The 18,103-nt window shown below is 48.8% G+C and overlaps 1 protein-coding gene across 2 annotated transcripts in view; it reads left to right on the forward strand.

Moving 5' to 3' along the window:
- SLC4A2 (solute carrier family 4 member 2) overlaps nucleotides 1–18,103 on the forward strand; it is a 23,833-nt gene that overhangs the window by 299 nt on the left and 5,431 nt on the right. The window contains exons 2-16 of one of the 2 annotated variants that reach the window (XM_069083764.1): nucleotides 2,851–2,977; nucleotides 4,925–5,102; nucleotides 5,345–5,586; nucleotides 5,702–5,820; nucleotides 8,812–9,035; nucleotides 9,280–9,422; nucleotides 9,881–10,061; nucleotides 12,781–12,916; nucleotides 13,208–13,373; nucleotides 14,093–14,207; nucleotides 15,672–15,856; nucleotides 16,203–16,428; nucleotides 16,824–17,042; nucleotides 17,170–17,318; nucleotides 17,657–17,851. In XM_069083764.1, coding sequence (XP_068939865.1) covers nucleotides 2,915–2,977; nucleotides 4,925–5,102; nucleotides 5,345–5,586; nucleotides 5,702–5,820; nucleotides 8,812–9,035; nucleotides 9,280–9,422; nucleotides 9,881–10,061; nucleotides 12,781–12,916; nucleotides 13,208–13,373; nucleotides 14,093–14,207; nucleotides 15,672–15,856; nucleotides 16,203–16,428; nucleotides 16,824–17,042; nucleotides 17,170–17,318; nucleotides 17,657–17,851 — 2,541 coding nt within the window. In that variant the 5' untranslated portion in view covers nucleotides 2,851–2,914. The remainder of the gene's footprint in view (nucleotides 1–2,850; nucleotides 2,978–4,924; nucleotides 5,103–5,344; nucleotides 5,587–5,701; nucleotides 5,821–8,811; nucleotides 9,036–9,279; nucleotides 9,423–9,880; nucleotides 10,062–12,780; nucleotides 12,917–13,207; nucleotides 13,374–14,092; nucleotides 14,208–15,671; nucleotides 15,857–16,202; nucleotides 16,429–16,823; nucleotides 17,043–17,169; nucleotides 17,319–17,656; nucleotides 17,852–18,103) is intronic. The other variant, XM_069083773.1, reaches the window with a different exon arrangement.

Raw genomic sequence — 18,103 nt, forward strand, 5'->3', positions numbered from 1 at the left:
GGGGGCCTCCCCATCCTGCTCGGGGGGGGGGGGGGGTGCGAGGAGGGAGGGGGCGGGGGGGGGGGGGGGACTGGGTCTAGGGGAAGGAGGCAGGGGAGGCCTGGGGCGTTGGGGAGAGGAAGGGAAGGAAGGAAGGAGGGAAGGGACCCGTAGACCCGAAGTGGAGGCGTGGATGAGGGGTGTGGGGTGCTGGGAGACAAATAGCCAGGGGAGAAGGATGGGGAGGCGGGCAAGGCGGAGATGGGATGGGGAAACTGGTCGGAAGTGTAGACGCCCGGCCCAGGTCCACTTTTTGGGATTGTACACAACGGGGGTGCTGTGCTTCCAGCTATCAAAAAAGGGCCCTGCAGTCAGGCTCGGTCTCCAGCTGGGCTCTGCAAGACCTCCAACCCCGGCTGCCCAGCTGGGGGGGGGGGTCTATGGATTTCCCCCCCTGCCCTCTCTGCCTACCCCCCCCACCTCTGCCTACCCTCTCTCTTCCATCTACCCCTCCATCCTTCTCTGCTTCCTCCATGGCTCCTTCACGTCCTCTTAGCCCCCCACCACTCTTTCTGAGACTCAACTTCCCGGGTCCTCCTCGCGGGACGCCCCTCTATCTGCCTCATAAGAGGTGGAGCCGAAATTGGTGGGGGAGACGGGTCAACTCAGGACATGGGGTCAAGCCTCTGGGGCAAGCTGAAGAGTAGGGTTGAGTGAGGACCAACCCTAGGGAAAGAGAACTAGACCTTGAAGTTTAGGGTTCCAGGGGGCTGTCAGCTTTAGGTAGTTGAGGTCGGGGGAAAGGGACACCCCTTCCAGGCGTCCAGCTGCCGCCCTGCCCCCTTCCCCTACGGCCCAGCAGTGGAGGGGTGTGGAAAGTGTATTCAGTTTGTGGGGGCAGGGAATAAAGCCGAAGAGGGGGTCCCGGGGTGTCGGCTAATCCAGTCAGCCTTGGTGTGGGGAGAGATGTTAATCCCCCGGGGCTGGTCGGGGCCGGTCCCGGGAATGTGCCCCCACCCCGGATTATCGGCCCGGGACGCTTGGGACAGAAGCTGCTTTGTGCTCCAGCCCAGAGTAGGGGGGTGGGGGTGGGAGGGTGGAGGAGGGGGTGATGAGATTAGAAAAGGGGGCAAATTGAGGGCCTAGTCATATAAGTATGGAGCGCCGAGAGTAGAACCACCTGTAGAAGTTCTGGACAGAGATTTCCCCCCCCCCCCCCAACTCTTCCTTACAGGAGACTTCCCTCAGCTCACTGGGGGAGGGGGGAGTGCAGCCTGGGGAGGGACGTGCCTTGGCTAAGGGCCGAGCTGGGGAGGGGGGAGGGGGGGCGTCAGCTGAGTTGAAGCTAGGTCCAGGAATGTTCAGCCCTAGGCTCCCTTGAGTTGACCCCAAGACCTATACCTTTTTATCCCAATGGACAGGCACTTTCACACTGACCTCCCCTCTCTTTTCCCCTTCAGTGAAATCTATACACTGATACACTCCATTATCCACAGATTCTCTTTCCCCTTCCTCCCCTCTCATCTCTTCTCCATCTTAAACCCTAGGAGACCGCCCCCCCCCCCCCCATTCTCAGTATATCTGTATATGCTGTCGCCTACCCCCATCCCACCTCATTGGCCCCAATTAGCTTTTTAAAGATCTGCTCTTCCAAGACCCTTTCCTCAGCCCTCCTGACCTGCCCTTTCCCCCCACTCAGCCCTAAACCAGTCATGGTCATGGGCAGGTTCTAGCCTTGAGGTTCAGATTTTCCCAAACCGGGAGGGGTGGAGGGGGAAGGACCTGCCCCTCCCATCACCTAGGGTCCCGGTGTCCAAGGAGCTAAAGCCTCTAGGAGGTGAGAGGGCCAACAGGAGACCTCCTACCCCACCTCCCAATCCTGTCACGCCCCTCCCCCCCAGCATAAAACTCAACCCCGGCAGTCCAGTTCCCTCCCTCCCTCTGCTCCTGCTGGGTGAGTTCAGAGACTAGGCTTCAGCTCCTCCTCCACCACCCCCCAACTTCCCTCCCCTCTCCGGTTTCTGGTGGGGTGCTCTTTGCCAAAGGGGAGGGGGTGAGGATGAAGGGGGTGGGGCGGGCCCTGGGTTAGGACCCTTCCTGCTGTCTCCAGTGTCCCTCTGTCGTTGGGTCTAGTTCTCTTCCTGGAAAGAGTTCAGTTTATATCTCCTCTTTCCCTTCTTACTATATGTGTCTCTATCCCTGCCAGTTCTGTCACAATCTCTTTCTCTCACTCCATCTCTTTACCACTCCTCTCCCCTCCAGGAGGCTTCTGTGCTGTACTCCTCTTCCTGTTTTTATCTGTTACTACGGTCACCAGACTTTTTCTTCTCCATCTCTCCTTCCTTCTCTTGTTCCCTTTCTGTCTTGGTCTCTTGTCACCCGCAACCCCTTTAGCCTGCCTTGGTCCCTTTCTTAGGCAGCCTTTTACTGTTTTATTCTCTTGATCTCTTCTTCCCCTCCCTTACTGCTTTTGTCCCCTTAGTTACCTTGGCTTTAATCAGGCTTTCAGTCCCTCTTCATTTTTGACCTTAGAAAGAGCTCTACTTCCTTCTGCCCCTCCATTTCTTTTCATCTTTTTTCTATTCTTATTGTCCCCCCTCCCATCTATACTGCTGTCCTTTAAAGTATAAGATGACACTAAGGGTGATTACTGTATGTGTATATTTGTAGGTGAAAAGAATAGTACTCGGCTGCTAGCTAGCCCTTTCTTGTTGCTCTTCGCCTCTCACTCACCGCTTCATTTTTCTCCTCTCGCTCTTGATTCTGTGCACACAGTAGGTGTTGAATAAATATTTGGGCATGGAGTCATTGATTGCCTTTGCCTTTGTTTCTCAGTCTCTTGTCACTGATCTTGTTTTCCTAACGCCTAAGGGTATGCTGCCCTCAAGTTGTCCTGGGAGTTGCAGGGACAGTGAGAAGGGCTAACACCTTGGCAATGAGCAACACCCCCAGACGTCCTGCCCTGGGCACCGGCCCAGGTCCTGGCCCCTTCCGAACAGTGAGTACTACCTTCTTTTAAGACCCAAGATCCCAAAGGTCCCTAACCCTTACTTATCCAGCCACTCACATCCCAGACCTCCTCCCTCTGGTACATAACATTCCTTAGTCCGCACCCCTCCAACCCAATTCCCGTCATATAACCCCAACCCTATCCTGTCCTGATACCTTCAGGAGTCCTGGGCGTTTCCCTGGGGAAGAAGGGTGGCAGAGCTAACTGGGGCTGGCAGCCAATTTGTGGTCGATTGAGATGGAAGGGGTTGTTAGGAGGATCTAGGAGACTTGGTGAGAAGGGTTTGGGCGTGTTGGTGGTGGCTAGGAGGGAGGGCACGAGATTGTTGGAGGTTTCCTTGCCTTTTCGATGGAGTGAGGGCTTGTAGTGAGAAGGAAAAAGATGTACCCTGAAAGAGATGAGGGGCTGGGGCAGAGTCAAGATGAAATCTTTCTTCTCTCTTTCTGACCCAGTCTCTGCTAAGTGGCATCTCAGGTCCCGCCCACCCCACCCCGTGGGTGTAGCTTCAGCTTGTCTGCCCCGCCTTCTGTCCCTGGTGTCTTAGGCCCCGCCCCCTCTCCATGTGGCTGTTGCCCCACGTGGCCCCCCCTCTTTCTCCCGGGGGAAATCATTAACCCTGAGCCCCGCTGCCTTAGCCCAGTTATTGGCCATTTTGTCCCCGTCAAACACATGACCAGGAAGGTGCTCGGGCCGGTCCCCTTCCCCCTCCCTCCTCACTGCACCCCCCGCCGCCGGCCATGGACTTCCTCCTGCGGCCTCAGGTGCGAGGGGTCCGCGAAAACCCCCTCCCTCCTTTCCATTTCCTCTACTTACTCTCCTTTCCTTCCCCCTTCCTGTCTTCTCTACTCTCAGGCCATCTACCGTGCGTGCCAGCTTCCCTCCCCAACATCTTCCTGGTCCCCCCATCCTCTTTTCCACGTTCACCTCCCGCTTCCGCGCCCTCCCCCCACCCCCCCCAGCTTATTATGGAGGTGGTGAAGAGAGCTTTGTGGGAACGAGAGAGCTGAGTTAGAGCTGCTAAAATGAGCTGGGCAGATTCTGTCCTCATTGGGGAATAGGCACCCCGGAAATAGCCTCCCACCCTTATTCAGCTATCCAGTTACTGCCTTATGCTTCCCCCCTCCTCTGCCCTTTCTTGGTCACTGACTAGCTGGCACCATCAAGGTGGGGGGGACCCACTCCCTCGCCCTTGGAGGTTCTGATGCCCTTCAGGGCCTGAGGCTCCTAAGCAAATATTTGGTGATGGCTGGAGCAGGGGACTGCACTGGCACATGAGGGGACAGGGACTGGGTTACTAGCCTCGAGGCCAGATTAGTTCGGCTCCGGCTCGGCTGCCGCTCAGCTCGCTCCCAGCGTGCGGCACAACCTTCCCTCGCCGCAGCCCCGCCGGCCGCTGCTGTTGCTGCTCTCCTTCCTGCAGGATGACTCAGGTGGGGGGGAACGGGCGGCAACCGCGGGGGTGGGGGCAGTGGGGCGCCCTGGGTCGGAAGCGGCACGCAAAGTCTATTGCCCATCTCCACACCCCATCCCGCGCCGGGCTGGTTTTCGGTATGGGCTCCCTTTGGGTCTGGGTGGCCGGCTTTGGGGGGTGCTGAAGTTACTAGTGGGGCTCTGCTGCAGGCAGAACCTAGAGGAAAGTCTTCATTATCCTATGTGAGAAACGCCCAAAGGATGCCTCCGAGCATCCGGATCGTGGGAAGGGAACATTCTTCTTTGGAGTCAGAGCAGTGATTTTTCCACATTACAGAAATGACCCCAGTGCAGAAGTGCCCTTGTGGGCGTGGTCGTGGCACAGAAGGGCAGGAAATGGGCAGAGCGGGGGCACTTGGGGGAGACGATTGGAGGAGGAAAGTGGCTAGAGGAGCAGGGCTTGGGGGCGGGGCGAAGACCCGGGCCCGCTGAGGCTCTATCTCCTCTCCTCCCCACCTTCCACAGCCTGAGCCAGAGGGCTCAGGGCCCCACGCTGGCCCTGGGTGCCCTCCGTTCGCCGAACAGGAAGACGACGAACTGCACCGCACTTTGGGCCTGGAGCGCTTTGATGAGATTCTGCAAGAGGCAGGATCCCGCAGCGGGGACGAGCCGGGCCGGAGCTATGGGGAGGAAGACTTTGAGTGTGAGGGGGCGGGGCCTGAAAAGGGCAGGTGGGGGTGGGGGGTGGAGGCAGAGCCAGGACAGGATGGGGGGCATTTGGAAGTCCCAGTGTGGGAGGGGAGGGTTAATAAGAATGAGAGGGGCCCCAAGGGAGCTGGGCTATCTAAGTAAAAGCTTTGGAGGGAAGAGGGGAGGGGAGACATCAGGAGGCTAGGGAAGGGGCTTGTGTCACCCCCTCTAACGGAGTTTCCCATCCTCTGCCAGACCACCGCCAGTCTTCCCACCACATCCATCACCCACTGTCTACCCACCTGCCCCCGGATGCGCGCCGTAGAAAAAACGCCCAGGGTCCTGGCAGAAAACAGCGAAAACGCCCAGGAGCTTCCCCCACAGGAGAAACCCCCACCATTGAAGAGGGCGAGGAAGACGAAGATGAAGTTAGTGAAGTGGAGAGCGGTCGAACAGCTCCCCAGCTGTCTCGAAGCTCCACTCCCACTTCTGTCCAGGTGAGTGGGAGCCAAGCTGCACCTCCCCCCACTCTGGAAAATCTGGCTGAGGGTGGGAGTGGGCTTTGGAGAGGAGGGGAAAGCTCCTCTTACTTAACCTTGTTCGCTGTCTTAGTTCTTCCTCCAGGAGGAGGAAAGCACTGAGAAAAAAACCGAGGGACCTGTTCCTTCTTCCCCGACGCAACCCTCCCACCAGGAAACAAGCCCCAGAGCCCCCAGAGGAGGCCAGCCCGGGTAAGTAGTATTTCCCAGATTGAGGCATTTAAAAAATATATACTGAGCTCCAAAATATCGAGGTTGTTTGAGGGACTTAAGATAAATCAAGAGATCTACCCTTTGGCGACTCGGCTTTCTAATTAAGGACCCTGCTTGGAAATGTTTGGCCCAGTAAAAGAAACATTCCAACCCTAGTAAAACCAAGTAAAAGTTAATCACCTTAGGGGAACAAGTAGTTGAATTCTCTAAGGCCTGACCACACCCATAGCTTTCTTCCTTATCCCTTCAAAAAGCTATTTTTTTTTTAAGCATCAGTTAAGCACCTTCTCTGACCAAAACTGAGCTAGGGCTCTCCTGTCTCCAAGGAGAGGCACAGACCCTACCTCTGTCTTCTGGTCCTGTTCTCCCCCTCCCCCCTTTTTGTTTTACTCATCCTTAAAGCTCAGATAATCTCCCTCTTCTCAACTAAGGTATCACTTTGTACCTCCAGCTTTCTCTGGCTGCCCTCCTTCCACTCCCCCAGCTGACACATGGTTTTCCCCTCCTCAGATTTTCCTAGAGAGAACATTTTGTCCAGATCTATTCTTTTTCATTATTACATGTTGTATCCCAGCAGATTATAAACTCGCTGAGGGCAGTGACTCATATTTTCTAGTGTTCCCAGAATAATGCATTGTATACATTTTTAAAGTATTTGTCTCTTTTAAAAATCTCCTACCAAATGGTAAATTTCATCAACATGGGAGGGTTTCTATCTTTTTTTTATTTGTATTTTTTGCTTTTTTTGGTGGGGGGGGGCAGGGCATTTGGGGTTAAGTGACTTGCCCAAGGTCATACAGCTAGTACACGTTAAGTGTCTGAGACAGGATTTGAACTCAGGTCCTCCTGACTCCAGGGCCTGTGCTCTATTCACTTCGCCACCTAGCCGCTAAGGGTTTCTATCTTATCGATATTTTATGTAGCACCTATGGTGTGGTGTACATTTGTTGATTGGATGGAGTAAGGTGGGATCAGTCTGGGAGGGCTAATTGAAGAACTGATGAGTTTAAAAAAAAACAGCTTTATGTATTTGTTACTTGCTTTCTGCTGTTCAATTTAAAAGAAGAATAAGAAGGGTTTTATTAAACTCTTACTGTGTTCCACGCTGTAAACTAAGTACCAGAAATAAAAGTGAGATAGTCTGCCTTCAAGGAACTTACTGTCTAATGATAGACAACACAGAAGGGGGTGGAGAGAACCAGGGAGGAGAGGAAGAGTTTTGGTTCAAGGCAGAGGTGGCAAACAAGTCAGCAACACTCCCCAGTATGGGAGGAATCAGATTAAAATGTAATTGGAAGATATTTAAGAAAATGAATAAAATTATAATAGAACACAGATCATAACATGTGGTTTCCTAAGTCAGTAATGGAGCCCACAAGGGATCCTTATGTAGATAGGGTTTAGTAGGTTCCCCACCCCCACTGGTTGCTGGTCTGAGGTATCACAAGGATGGTGAAATAGTCCATAGAACAGTCATTTGACATGTCCTTTCTAGAAGCAGTGGTGATATGGATTTAATTACTGTGTCCAGAGAAGGAGGTGGTAGTGGAGTGACCTAGCAACAAGGCAGACAGAGAGCTGGTCTTCTAGTTTGATTTAGGATGGCCTTAGGTACCATGGGATAGGTAAAGTCTCATTCACTCAAGCCACAGGACAGGTGTTGTAAAGCCAAATGTACGTAACTGCCAGGGATTGGGGGCATGGCTTGGCATGGATTCTAGAGGGTCTGGTGAGTTGGTGAGAGCAGGGATGGGTGTAACTGTAGCATGACTGAAACAGGACAATCTTTGTGGGCAAAGTTGAATGCATAACTACCATGGGCCCTGTGTGGTTAGAGGAAAATGGTTCAAACTCAGGGTAGAGCAGTGAGCCCTGTGTGACTCATTCCATGGCCCTGCCCCCAATCTTGGGCGGTGACTAATGTGAAATAGGAAGCACATATGTAGTGGAAAGCTGTATTTATTGAATGTGGAACAAGCTGACCAGAAGTAGTTCAGATGATTCCAGTTCTTGTTTTCTGTATTTGTAATATCCAGAGTAAGGAAGTAGGAGATTGCTATGTGTCTTCTCAGGGAGAAACTGGAAGACTTTACGTCTTTAAAGTTTACAAAGTGCTTTACATATGTTACCTTATTTGATCTCTCACATGAGGTAGGTGCAATTATTCTCTCCATTTTATAGATAAGGAAACTGAAGCCGAGAAAAGTTAAATGGTTTCTCCAGGCTTACGCAGATAGTGACTGAGGCCAAAATTGAACACTTTTTCCTAACTCCAAGTTTAGCACTCAGGCTGCAACCTACCTGCCCCATCCAAGTCCCAGAACATGTGTTCTATGTTACAAAATACAAAGCTATAGGGATATGGTCAAGGGAGATGCATGGGGGTTGGCTCCAATGAGCGGAGAAGGCCTAATGCCCAAGATCTAAGTTCAAATGCTGCTTCAAACACTTACTGTGTGACCTAAGGTGCATCACAAAGCCTCTCTCTGCCTCAGTCTCTTTACCTCCCAAAGGTATCTTAAGGATAGAATGAAATCCATAGGGGGCTTTGCAAACCTTCAAGTATAGCTAGGCCTTTTAAGAATATCTTAGCAGGTTGGGAAGGCCCCTCTGGAAAAGGAAACAGCAGAAGCGAAGGCACGGTTGTAGGAACATTTGGAGTTAGGGTCAAGGGGTTGGTGGGGGAAACTTCGGACAGGTAGAATAGGGCCAGATTGTAGAATCTGGGATTGATAAAACAGGCCTAAGGTAATATTTGGATCTGGATTAAGCTGCTATGCTAATCTGCCATGTTTTGGGATCAAGAAGCTGGTACAGGTAGAAACTGGCTTTGTCCCATGTCTGGAATGGCTGGTAGTAACATAGCTGCCTCTTATTCTTTGTCATCTATTGGCTTCCTTTGTCCTAAGACCACAGTACATATGGCAGTGAGGGTAGAGGGGTGCCTTATATGTTGTTTATTTGTCCCAGGGCTCCAGCAGAAGAAGCATCTGGAGGTGCTGTTGGGGGAGAGGATGGAGGAGCCTCAGGTCGTGCTCCAGCTAAGGCCCAACCTGGGCACCGAAGCTACAACCTGCAGGAGCGGCGCAGAATTGGGAGCATGACAGGGGCTGAGCAGGCATTGCTGCCCCGGGTGCCTACAGATGAGAGTGAAGCCCAGACCCTGGGTACTGCTGACCTGGACCTCATGAAAAGTGAGAACTCTAGGGGGTTGGTAATAGGGAGGGCTTCAGAGACAGAACTAGATCTGGAGAAACCCACCAGGAAATAAAGGGTTGGGGTCTAGAGTACTGGTGGCAGAAGGAGGACTAGAATAATCCATCCTTTCTCTCTTATCCTGGAGCCTTCAAACACCCTCCTCCCCCTTTAACTCTTCCCTCCACACACACCTTATCAACTGCTTCCATACACATCCACCCCAATCTCCATTCCTCACAGGTCACCGGTTTGAGGATGTCCCAGGTGTTCGGCGTCATTTAGTGAGGAAGAATGCCAAGGGACCTGTGCAGGGGGGCAGAGAGGGGAGAGAGCCTGGCCCTACACCACGCACTCGAGCCCGGCCTCCCCATCAGCCCCACGAGGTAACACACCCTGCCTCAGACTTGTCTGATCTTTACCCCACCAGTCTTTACATGTTTAATTTTTCAAAACATAGCCACTTTTGTGCTTATCTGATCTTCACAACTACCTACCTGTCAGTAAGTAGTAAGTCAGTAAGTAAGTCAGTAACTAGTCATTCAGTAAGTCAGTAACTACCTGTCAGTAAGTAGGACAGGTGGCACTTTTCCTTGGGTGGCAATAAGAAAACTGAGGGACAGAATCCTTTGACTAGTCCAAGAACATGTCTACTTAGTGACAGCAGGGCACAGGCTTCCCAGCCTAGTTTTCTTTCCACCCCCAACACAAAGGTAAACAGGAACAGCAGGCCTCTCAATCCCATACCATCTGACTATTCCCATCCCTACCCCCTAGTAAGCCTGGTACACAGTCACCTCACCATTATCGCTTGATAGATTGCAAAACCTCTTCACCCTCCCAGGTGTTTGTGGAGCTGAATGAGCTCTTGCTGGACAAAAACCAGGAGCCTCAGTGGAGGGAAACAGCTCGCTGGATCAAGTTTGAGGAAGATGTGGAGGAGGAGACCGACAGATGGGGAAAGCCGCATGTAGCCTCACTTTCTTTCCGAAGTCTACTAGAACTTCGGAGAACCCTGGCTCATGGTAAGTCTTCCCTCCATCTTCCCAGCCTTCACAGGTTTTCACCTTCACAGGTTTTCAACTTCCATCTTGTAGGTTTGGTGTGGTACTTATGGTCCATTTTAAACTAATCTTCCATGATTCCTCCCTTCGAATCTTTGTACTTTGTGCATTAACACCCCCCCCCCCCAATCAATAAGCAACTCTCTTGGTGATTTGTAATGCATAATGCCAAATGTTACTAGATAACTTATGAGTTCTATAAGCCAGGGGAGCGTGGGACATATCTATTGTGTTGTGACATGTGTATTGCGATGTCAGCAAGTCCATTTGTAGATTTTTCTGTTTTTCTTGCATTCCTATTTTTTGGTTCTGGGTAGGGAATATTAATGATACTGTAACACTTCACTTATCTTACAGACACTTATAGAACAGGCTGTTTCTGCATCAGTGAAATTTCTAGATAAATGAAGCTTTAAGGCTTTAAGCAACAAGACTGTATTTAACCATTTTAGTGGAGATTTTTTTCTAAAATGGAGTATATATTCCCCTGCCTTCTTCAATGGAGGATATCAAATATAATTTAACAATTTTTTGATAACAATCATAACTGTGAACATTCGTTGTACTTCTGTGTTATAATCTGGGACTGCTTAGCCCTTCTCTACACTAAATGACTCTAGGTTCTGAACTTTTTGGTGGTAGGCTGTCCTTGGCTGCTGTCAGGGTGCTTGTCTCTGCCAGTGAGCCCACTTTCTAATTTGCCATATCTAATTTGCTTTGAGCTTGGAAACCAGGTGACTAAGCCTTTTAAGATTGATGCAAATTAAACAGATAAGAGAACCCTAGAGAGTCAACTAAAAAAATGAGAAGGTAACCTTGGAAAAGTTGCAGGATATAAATAATCTACATAAATCATCAGTATTCCTCTAGATTATCAACAACCCAGCAAAAAGAGCTGAAATGCAAAAATCCAGCAAAAATATCTTTGGGAATATATTTATAAAAACTAGGTAGAAACTATATGAATCTAACAACAGAACATTCTTTGTGGAAATAAAGATCTAAATGATTTGAGAAACAATAATTGTTGGTGAATAGGTCAAGCCAATATAATAAAGATTAGAATACCTAAATCTCCCTTCAGTGCTGTACCAATAAAATGGCCAAATGAATATTTTATAGAGCTAGAAAAAAACATGGAGCAACAAAAGGTAAAAAATCTAAAGTGAAAAGGAAGGGGATCTCAAACTACAAACGGAGTGGTCATCTTTGAAATAATGTGGTAATAGGGGCAACTAGGTAGCATAGTGAATAGAGCACCAGCCCTGGAGTCAGGAGGACTCGCCCCTCCAAAAAGGGGGAAAAAAAAGCGGTACTGGGGTGATTTTTTTTTTTTTTTTGCTTTCTGGAGGGGCGAAGGCAGGGCAATTGGGGTTAAGTGACTTGCTCAAGGTCACACGGCTAGTAAGTGTTAAGTGTCTGAGGCCACATTTGAACTCAGGTCCTCCTGACTCCAGGGCTGGTGCTCTGTTCACTGCTTCACCTAGCCTCCCTGGTATTGGCTTTTTTTTTTTTTTAAGTTGGATCTGTGGAATTTCTTAGAAGAGAAGTAAACAAACAGTAGAATGGTTTTGATAAATCCAGCCCAGTTACTGGGGGAAGGTCTCAATTATAATACGCTGGCAGAAATTAGGCTTACATCAACACCTCACACCAAATACCAAGATAAACTCTAAATGTATGGTTGTATGACCTAAATATAAAAGGTTACATCATAAATTAGGGGAACAAGAAAGAAATTACCTTTCAGATCTATGGATATGGAAGAGATTATGACTAAACAAATGATAGAGAGGATTATGCAGCATAACATGGACAGTTTTGATTTTTATAAAATTAAAAGTTTTGGCAAGAACAGAATCTAATGGAGTTAAATTTACAGGAAATTGGCAAGGGGGAGGGGGAATCTTTGCAGCAGATATCTTTGACAAAAGTCTCGAATCTGAGATTTATAAAGAAATGATTTAAATTTGTAAGACAAAGCCATTCCCCCAAAAGATAAATGGCCAAGTATATCAACAGTCATGTTTGAAAGAAGTGAATCCTAGATGTCAACAATTACATGAAAATACTTTGTTACTCATCTAATAATTGGAGAAATGCAAATTAAACTTGAGCTTCTACTTATGCACATCAGACTGGCAATGATGACAAAGAAAATGACATATTTGAAGGGTTTTGAGAAAGCAAGTATACTAACACTGTTGGTGGAGTTATGAATTGGACTAGCCATTCTGGAAAGCAGTTTGGAATTAGACCCCAAAATATACTATGCTGTGCATACCCTTTGACCCAGCTTTATCACTATTGGGCCTATACTCCCAAAAAAATCAAAGAAAGGAAAAGAACTTAATAAGAATTAAGATATTTATAGCAGCTCTTTCTGTTGTGGGACCCAAAAGTTGGAAACTAAGGGGATGTTTTCCTATCAGAATAACTAAACAAATTGTAACATGTGAATGTAATGGAATATTATTGTACCTTGAGAAATTGAATGGACAGTTTTAGAGAAAACTGGGGGGGGGGGCTTCTGTGAACTGATAGCATGTACAATGAACAGAACTAGGAAAATAAGCTACATAATACTAATACAGAGAAAAACAACCAAAGAAAGTAGGCTTAGAGTGAAGGGCTTTTCTTTTAGTAAAGTAACCCCATCTTCCTTTTTGCACTCTTCTAGGGGCTGTTCTCCTGGATCTGGATCAGCAGACACTGCCAGGGGTGGCACACCAGGTGGTAGAACAAATGGTCATCTCTGACCAGATCAAGGCTGAGGACCGAGCAAACGTGCTTCGGGCCCTGCTGCTGAAACACAGGTAAGCAGTTCTGAGGTAAAACTCTCCCCTGCCCCCCAATTCATAGAGGTACTCCTTCCCCTTCCCCCTTTCCATTGAAGATCCTTCTGATTCCTGTCCCCACCCCCAAAAAATCCTTTCTTCTTACCAGTGTACATTGAGAGATGCTACTGAAATCCAAGGATCCATACACTGTACAGAAAACGTTCCCTTCTGTGTAGTCATTCTTGCTCTCCCCTCCCTCCTCCACTTCATTCTTCCACATCCACAATCTCCTAGGTTTCCTTATCTCTTTACTTCTCTCCCTATCAGCCATCCAAGTGATGAGAAAGATTTCTCCTTTCCCCGGAACATTTCTGCTGGCTCGCTGGGGTCCCTGCTCGGGCATCATCATGGCCAGGGGGCTGAGAGTGACCCCCATGTCACTGAGCCTCTGATTGGGGGAGTTCCTGAGACCCGCCTGGAGGTAGAGAAAGAGGTGAGCAAAGTCCTAGAAGACTCAGTCCACACTGATGAGAGGAAAGGAGTTGGGAGACCTGTGTCCTAATAACAATAACAACTAGCCTTTGGACAGCACTTTAACATGGGCAGAGCACTTTATATATGTGCCAGCCTCGTTTGATTCTCAACCCTGTGAAGAATGTAGTAGGATTATCTTCATTTTCCAGTTAGGGACATTGAGGCACAGAAAAATTAAATGACTTGCCATTTTCCATTTAAATGATTTTGCCATAAATGACCTCCCATCATCACACATCTTATAAATGTTAGAGGAAAGATTTGAATTTAGACCTTTCTGACTCCCAATATTAGTGCTTTATCCCCTGAGCCGCACGGCTGTCTGGTCCCAGATATGTGACTTTGGATGAGTCATTTAATCTTATCAGTTTCCTTATCTGTTAAATGGGGGCAATAATACATTATTCATCTCACAGGATTGTTGTGAGAAGTGTTTTATAAACCTTGAAATTATATCAATGAGAATATGTTGGTAATTATTTTAGTTACTAGCAACAACTACTTCTGGGTCTCAATTTCCTCAGCCATCAAACAGCTATACATCTCCTTACTTTCACAGGAATGTTGTGAGAATGTTTTGTATCTCAAGATAGAAGGGAAGGACAATGAGTTTTGGCAGGTGATGTTGTGGGGGAGATAGATAGATTAAGCTGTCTCCCTCTCCTTCCTCCACCCCAGCGGGAGCTGCCTCCTGCTGCCCCTCCTGCAGGCATTACTCGATCCAAGTCCAAGCATGAGCTGAAACTGCTGGAAAAGATTCCTGAGAATGCAGAGGCCACTGTGGTGCTCGTGGGTATGAGGGGTTTCAGGCTTGGCTGGGGAGGGTGGCTAACGGGGATGTGAGGAATCAGCTCTTTGGGGGTGTCTCCCCTCTGCACCTGCTTCTCCTTCTGGTAATTTCTGTACTCTTCTTAAGACTACAGTTCCTGGTTCCTATCTATGCTTCTGAATACTGAACACATACCCCCCCTTTCACTTTTTTTAAAATAATATTTTCCCCCAATTATATGTCAACACAACTAACCATTTTTCTTTAAATTTTGTGTTCTAAATTCTCCCTCCCTTTCTTCTCTGAAATGGTAAGCAATCTGATAGAAGTTATACATGTGCAAACATGTAAAACATTTCCATATTAGTCATTTTGTGGAAGAAAACTCAAACAAAAAAAGTGAAAAATAATATGCTTTGGTCTGTATTCAGACTCCATCAGTTCTTTCTCTGGAGGCAGATAGCATTTTTCTTTCTTGTTTTTTTTTTCTTTTTGGAGGAGGGAAGGCAGGGCAGTTGGGGTTAAGTGACTTGCCCAGGGTCACACAACTAGTGTTAAGTCATTGTCCAGTATTGCTGTCAATGTATACAATGTTCTCCTGGTTCTGCTCACTTCATTCAGTACCAGTTCATATAAGTCCTTCTAGGTTTTTCTGAAATCATCCTGCTTGTCATTTCTTTCTTTTTTTTTAAGCAATTGGGGTTAAGTAACTTGCTCAAGGTTATATGGCCAGTTATTTTGTATGGGTGCCAAACATCTGAGGCTGGAACCGATCCCGGGTCTCCCGACACTGGGGCTGGCACTCTTACTCACTGTGCCACCTGACCGCCCCTACTGCTTGTCATTTCTTATAGCACAATAGTATTCCATTACAATAATATATCACAACTTGTTCAGCCATTCCCCAGTTCATCCCCTCAGTTTCCAATTGTTAGCCACCACAAAAAGAGCTGCTATAAATACCCTTGTACAAATAGGTCTTTTCCCCCTTTTTTTTTGATCACCCCCTTTCACTTCTCATTCCAGGCAAATACATCCTTTCTCATGCTTCTCCCTTGAGCCTCTCTTCCTTCCCTTTTGCCCTTCATAGTCACAGACCTCCTTTCCCAAACCCCACTTTATGCTTTTGCCACCCCAGGTCATCATCTCACTGAACCCCAAACTTGGGACTAGAAGTCCCAGCTGCTTAATAACCCACTGGATCTCTCTGAACATCAGTTTCCTCATTTGTAAAATAAGAATGATAATGCATGTAGTCACTATGTCTGTAAATTGGAGTACTCTACTTAAGTAGTAATAGTGTCATAATTCTGTCTACTCCATCAACTGAGGAATTATGTCCTTACCTCTGGGGAGTGATTCCTCATGTCCTTCCCCGTGGGCTCCGTGTCCTGTGTCACCCCTCCCGTCTCCCCAGGCTAATGGGGGAGCTTGCCCTGCCTCCTCTGACCCTTAGCACCATCCCCGTGTCCCCCTCCTTCCTGTCAGGCTGTGTTGAATTCCTGTCGCGTCCCACCATGGCCTTTGTGAGGCTTCGGGAGGCAGCTGAGCTGGACGCAGTACTTGAGGTGCCTGTGCCTGTGCGCTTCCTTTTCTTGCTGCTGGGCCCAAGCAGTGCCAACATGGACTACCACGAGATTGGCCGCTCCATCTCCACCCTCATGTCAGACAAGGTTAGCCTACCCTATCATCCTCCCCTTTCCCCCAACAATACAGCATTTACAAGTCAGCCTCTGACCCCAGGAGGATGCATTCATTTAACTGATACATAAATGTAAAACACTGGAAATAACCTAGGGAAATCAAACATAAATGCTGTGCTCAGGGAGCTGAGAATTCAACAAAAAAGGTTGACTTTTTCCTTTCCCCCTTGTTCCCATGGACTGATTTCACTACAAGGGTTCCTCAGTCCTGCCCTTGTGCCTAACCAAACTCTGTACAGCAGCAATCAAATAAATGTCTGGTGATGTACTGATGCTCTGGTTTTCTTTCTGTGCCTGTGCCCTCCCCTCCTGGCAGCAATTCCATGAGGCAGCCTACCTGGCGGATGAGAGGGAAGATCTGCTGACAGCCATCAATGCCTTCTTGGACTGCAGCGTGGTGCTGCCCCCATCAGAGGTGCAGGGCGAGGAGCTCCTCAAATCTGTTGCCCATTTCCAGCGACAGATGCTTAAGAAGCGTGAGGAGCAGGGGAGGTTGTTGCCCACAGGTGCTGGACTGGAGCCCAAATCCCCTCAGGACAAGGGTACGGGGGCTGGGCTGGGAGGGGAGATGGGAGAAATGACTGAGGGGATTTCAGGGTGAGAATACAAGGGTCTGGGCAGTTTTAGGGTGGGCATAAGGTTGTGGCCAAGATGGGGAATGTTTCTAAAAAGTGGGGAGGATGTGACTAAAGTGCGGAATTAGGTAATGGCAGAGTTCTAATGCAGATGTTTGGGGATATGTTTCAGAAAGGGGATCCCTAGATTCCAGAAGACAAGGTGGGCAGGGATATTGGGGGAAAGGTGTATTCTTAGGGAGCAAGTGAGGCTTTTTAGAGTTTAAAGGTTTCTGCATCAGAATGGGGAATATGTGGGTGACCAGGAGTCTGAGGGATTCAGGTGGAAGAGAGGTTGTCCCTGATGGAGGCCGGGACTGCAGCGCTCCTACAGATGGCGGAAGCATCAGGGGGAGTAGATGATGATGATCCTCTTCGGCGTACTGGCCGACCCTTTGGAGGACTGATCCGGGATGTGCGGCGCCGTTATCCTCACTACCTGAGTGACTTCCGAGATGCACTGGACCCTCAGTGTTTGGCAGCTGTCATCTTCATCTACTTTGCTGCCCTGTCTCCTGCCATCACCTTTGGGGGGCTACTTGGTAAGTTGGGGATTGAGGGTAGTGGTGACAGAAGAGATTAAGAAAGTAGAATCTGTAGACCTTGATCATGATGGGGATTTGGGAGGGATCCTTGGATCCTTCAGATTTGCATCTCTTTCCATCTCAGGAGAAAAGACAGAGGATCTCATTGGTGTGTCTGAGCTGATCATGGCCACAGCTCTCCAGGGTGTGATCTTCTGCCTGTTGGGTGCCCAGCCCTTGCTCATCATTGGCTTTTCTGGGCCCCTGCTGGTCTTCGAGGAAGCATTCTTCTCGGTAAGGCTAATTATAGGCTATGGAGGGTTGTATCAGAGGTGTGTAGAAACAAGGCTTAGAGGTTCTCTGAGGTACTGATTACTTGCATGCTTTCTGTGATATAATGGATATGAAGGCTGGATTTGGAATGAAAAAGACCTAGATTGGAATTCTGCCTCAGACCCTTAAAGCTGGGTGACAAGTCACTTATTGTCCCTGAGCCTCAGTTTCCTAATCTGCAAAATATTGGAAATGAAGCTAGCACCTGCATCACAGGGACAGAGAGGAGCTCTCTCTCTCTCTCACAGCTTCCCCAATCTTGACTTGAGCTACAGCATCTTCCCTTCTCCTTTGCCCAGTTTTGTAGCTCCAATGGTCTGGAGTACCTGGTGGGCCGAGTGTGGATTGGGTTTTGGCTGGTGCTCCTGGCTCTGCTGATGGTGGCACTAGAGGGCAGCTTCCTTGTCCGCTTCGTCTCCCGGTTCACCCAAGAGATCTTTGCCTTCCTCATCTCCCTCATTTTCATCTATGAGACCTTCTTCAAGCTGATCAAGGTGAGTAGCTCCCTTTTTCAGTGGGGATCTCTTTGAGGTTCAGTTAGTGGGAAGGGACTGGCTCCCCATGGAGATCTACCTACTCCCTATGTGTCTTGGTCCCCTAATCTCAGGAAGCTGGTGCTGTACCTCCCTGCATGAATAAACGGAAAGCATGACTGCAACCTTTACCAAAGGGAGTGGTATCTAGTAAGGCTGTGTAGCAGCAAGCACCCCAAGCACGTCCTCAGGGTTTGCAGCTACCACAGGTTC

Source organism: Petaurus breviceps, unplaced genomic scaffold (assembly GCF_028583685.1).
Source record: "Petaurus breviceps papuanus isolate PSGF00001 unplaced genomic scaffold, PetGlider_PUasm1.0 115, whole genome shotgun sequence".
Classification (NCBI taxonomy): domain Eukaryota; kingdom Metazoa; phylum Chordata; class Mammalia; order Diprotodontia; family Petauridae; genus Petaurus; species Petaurus breviceps.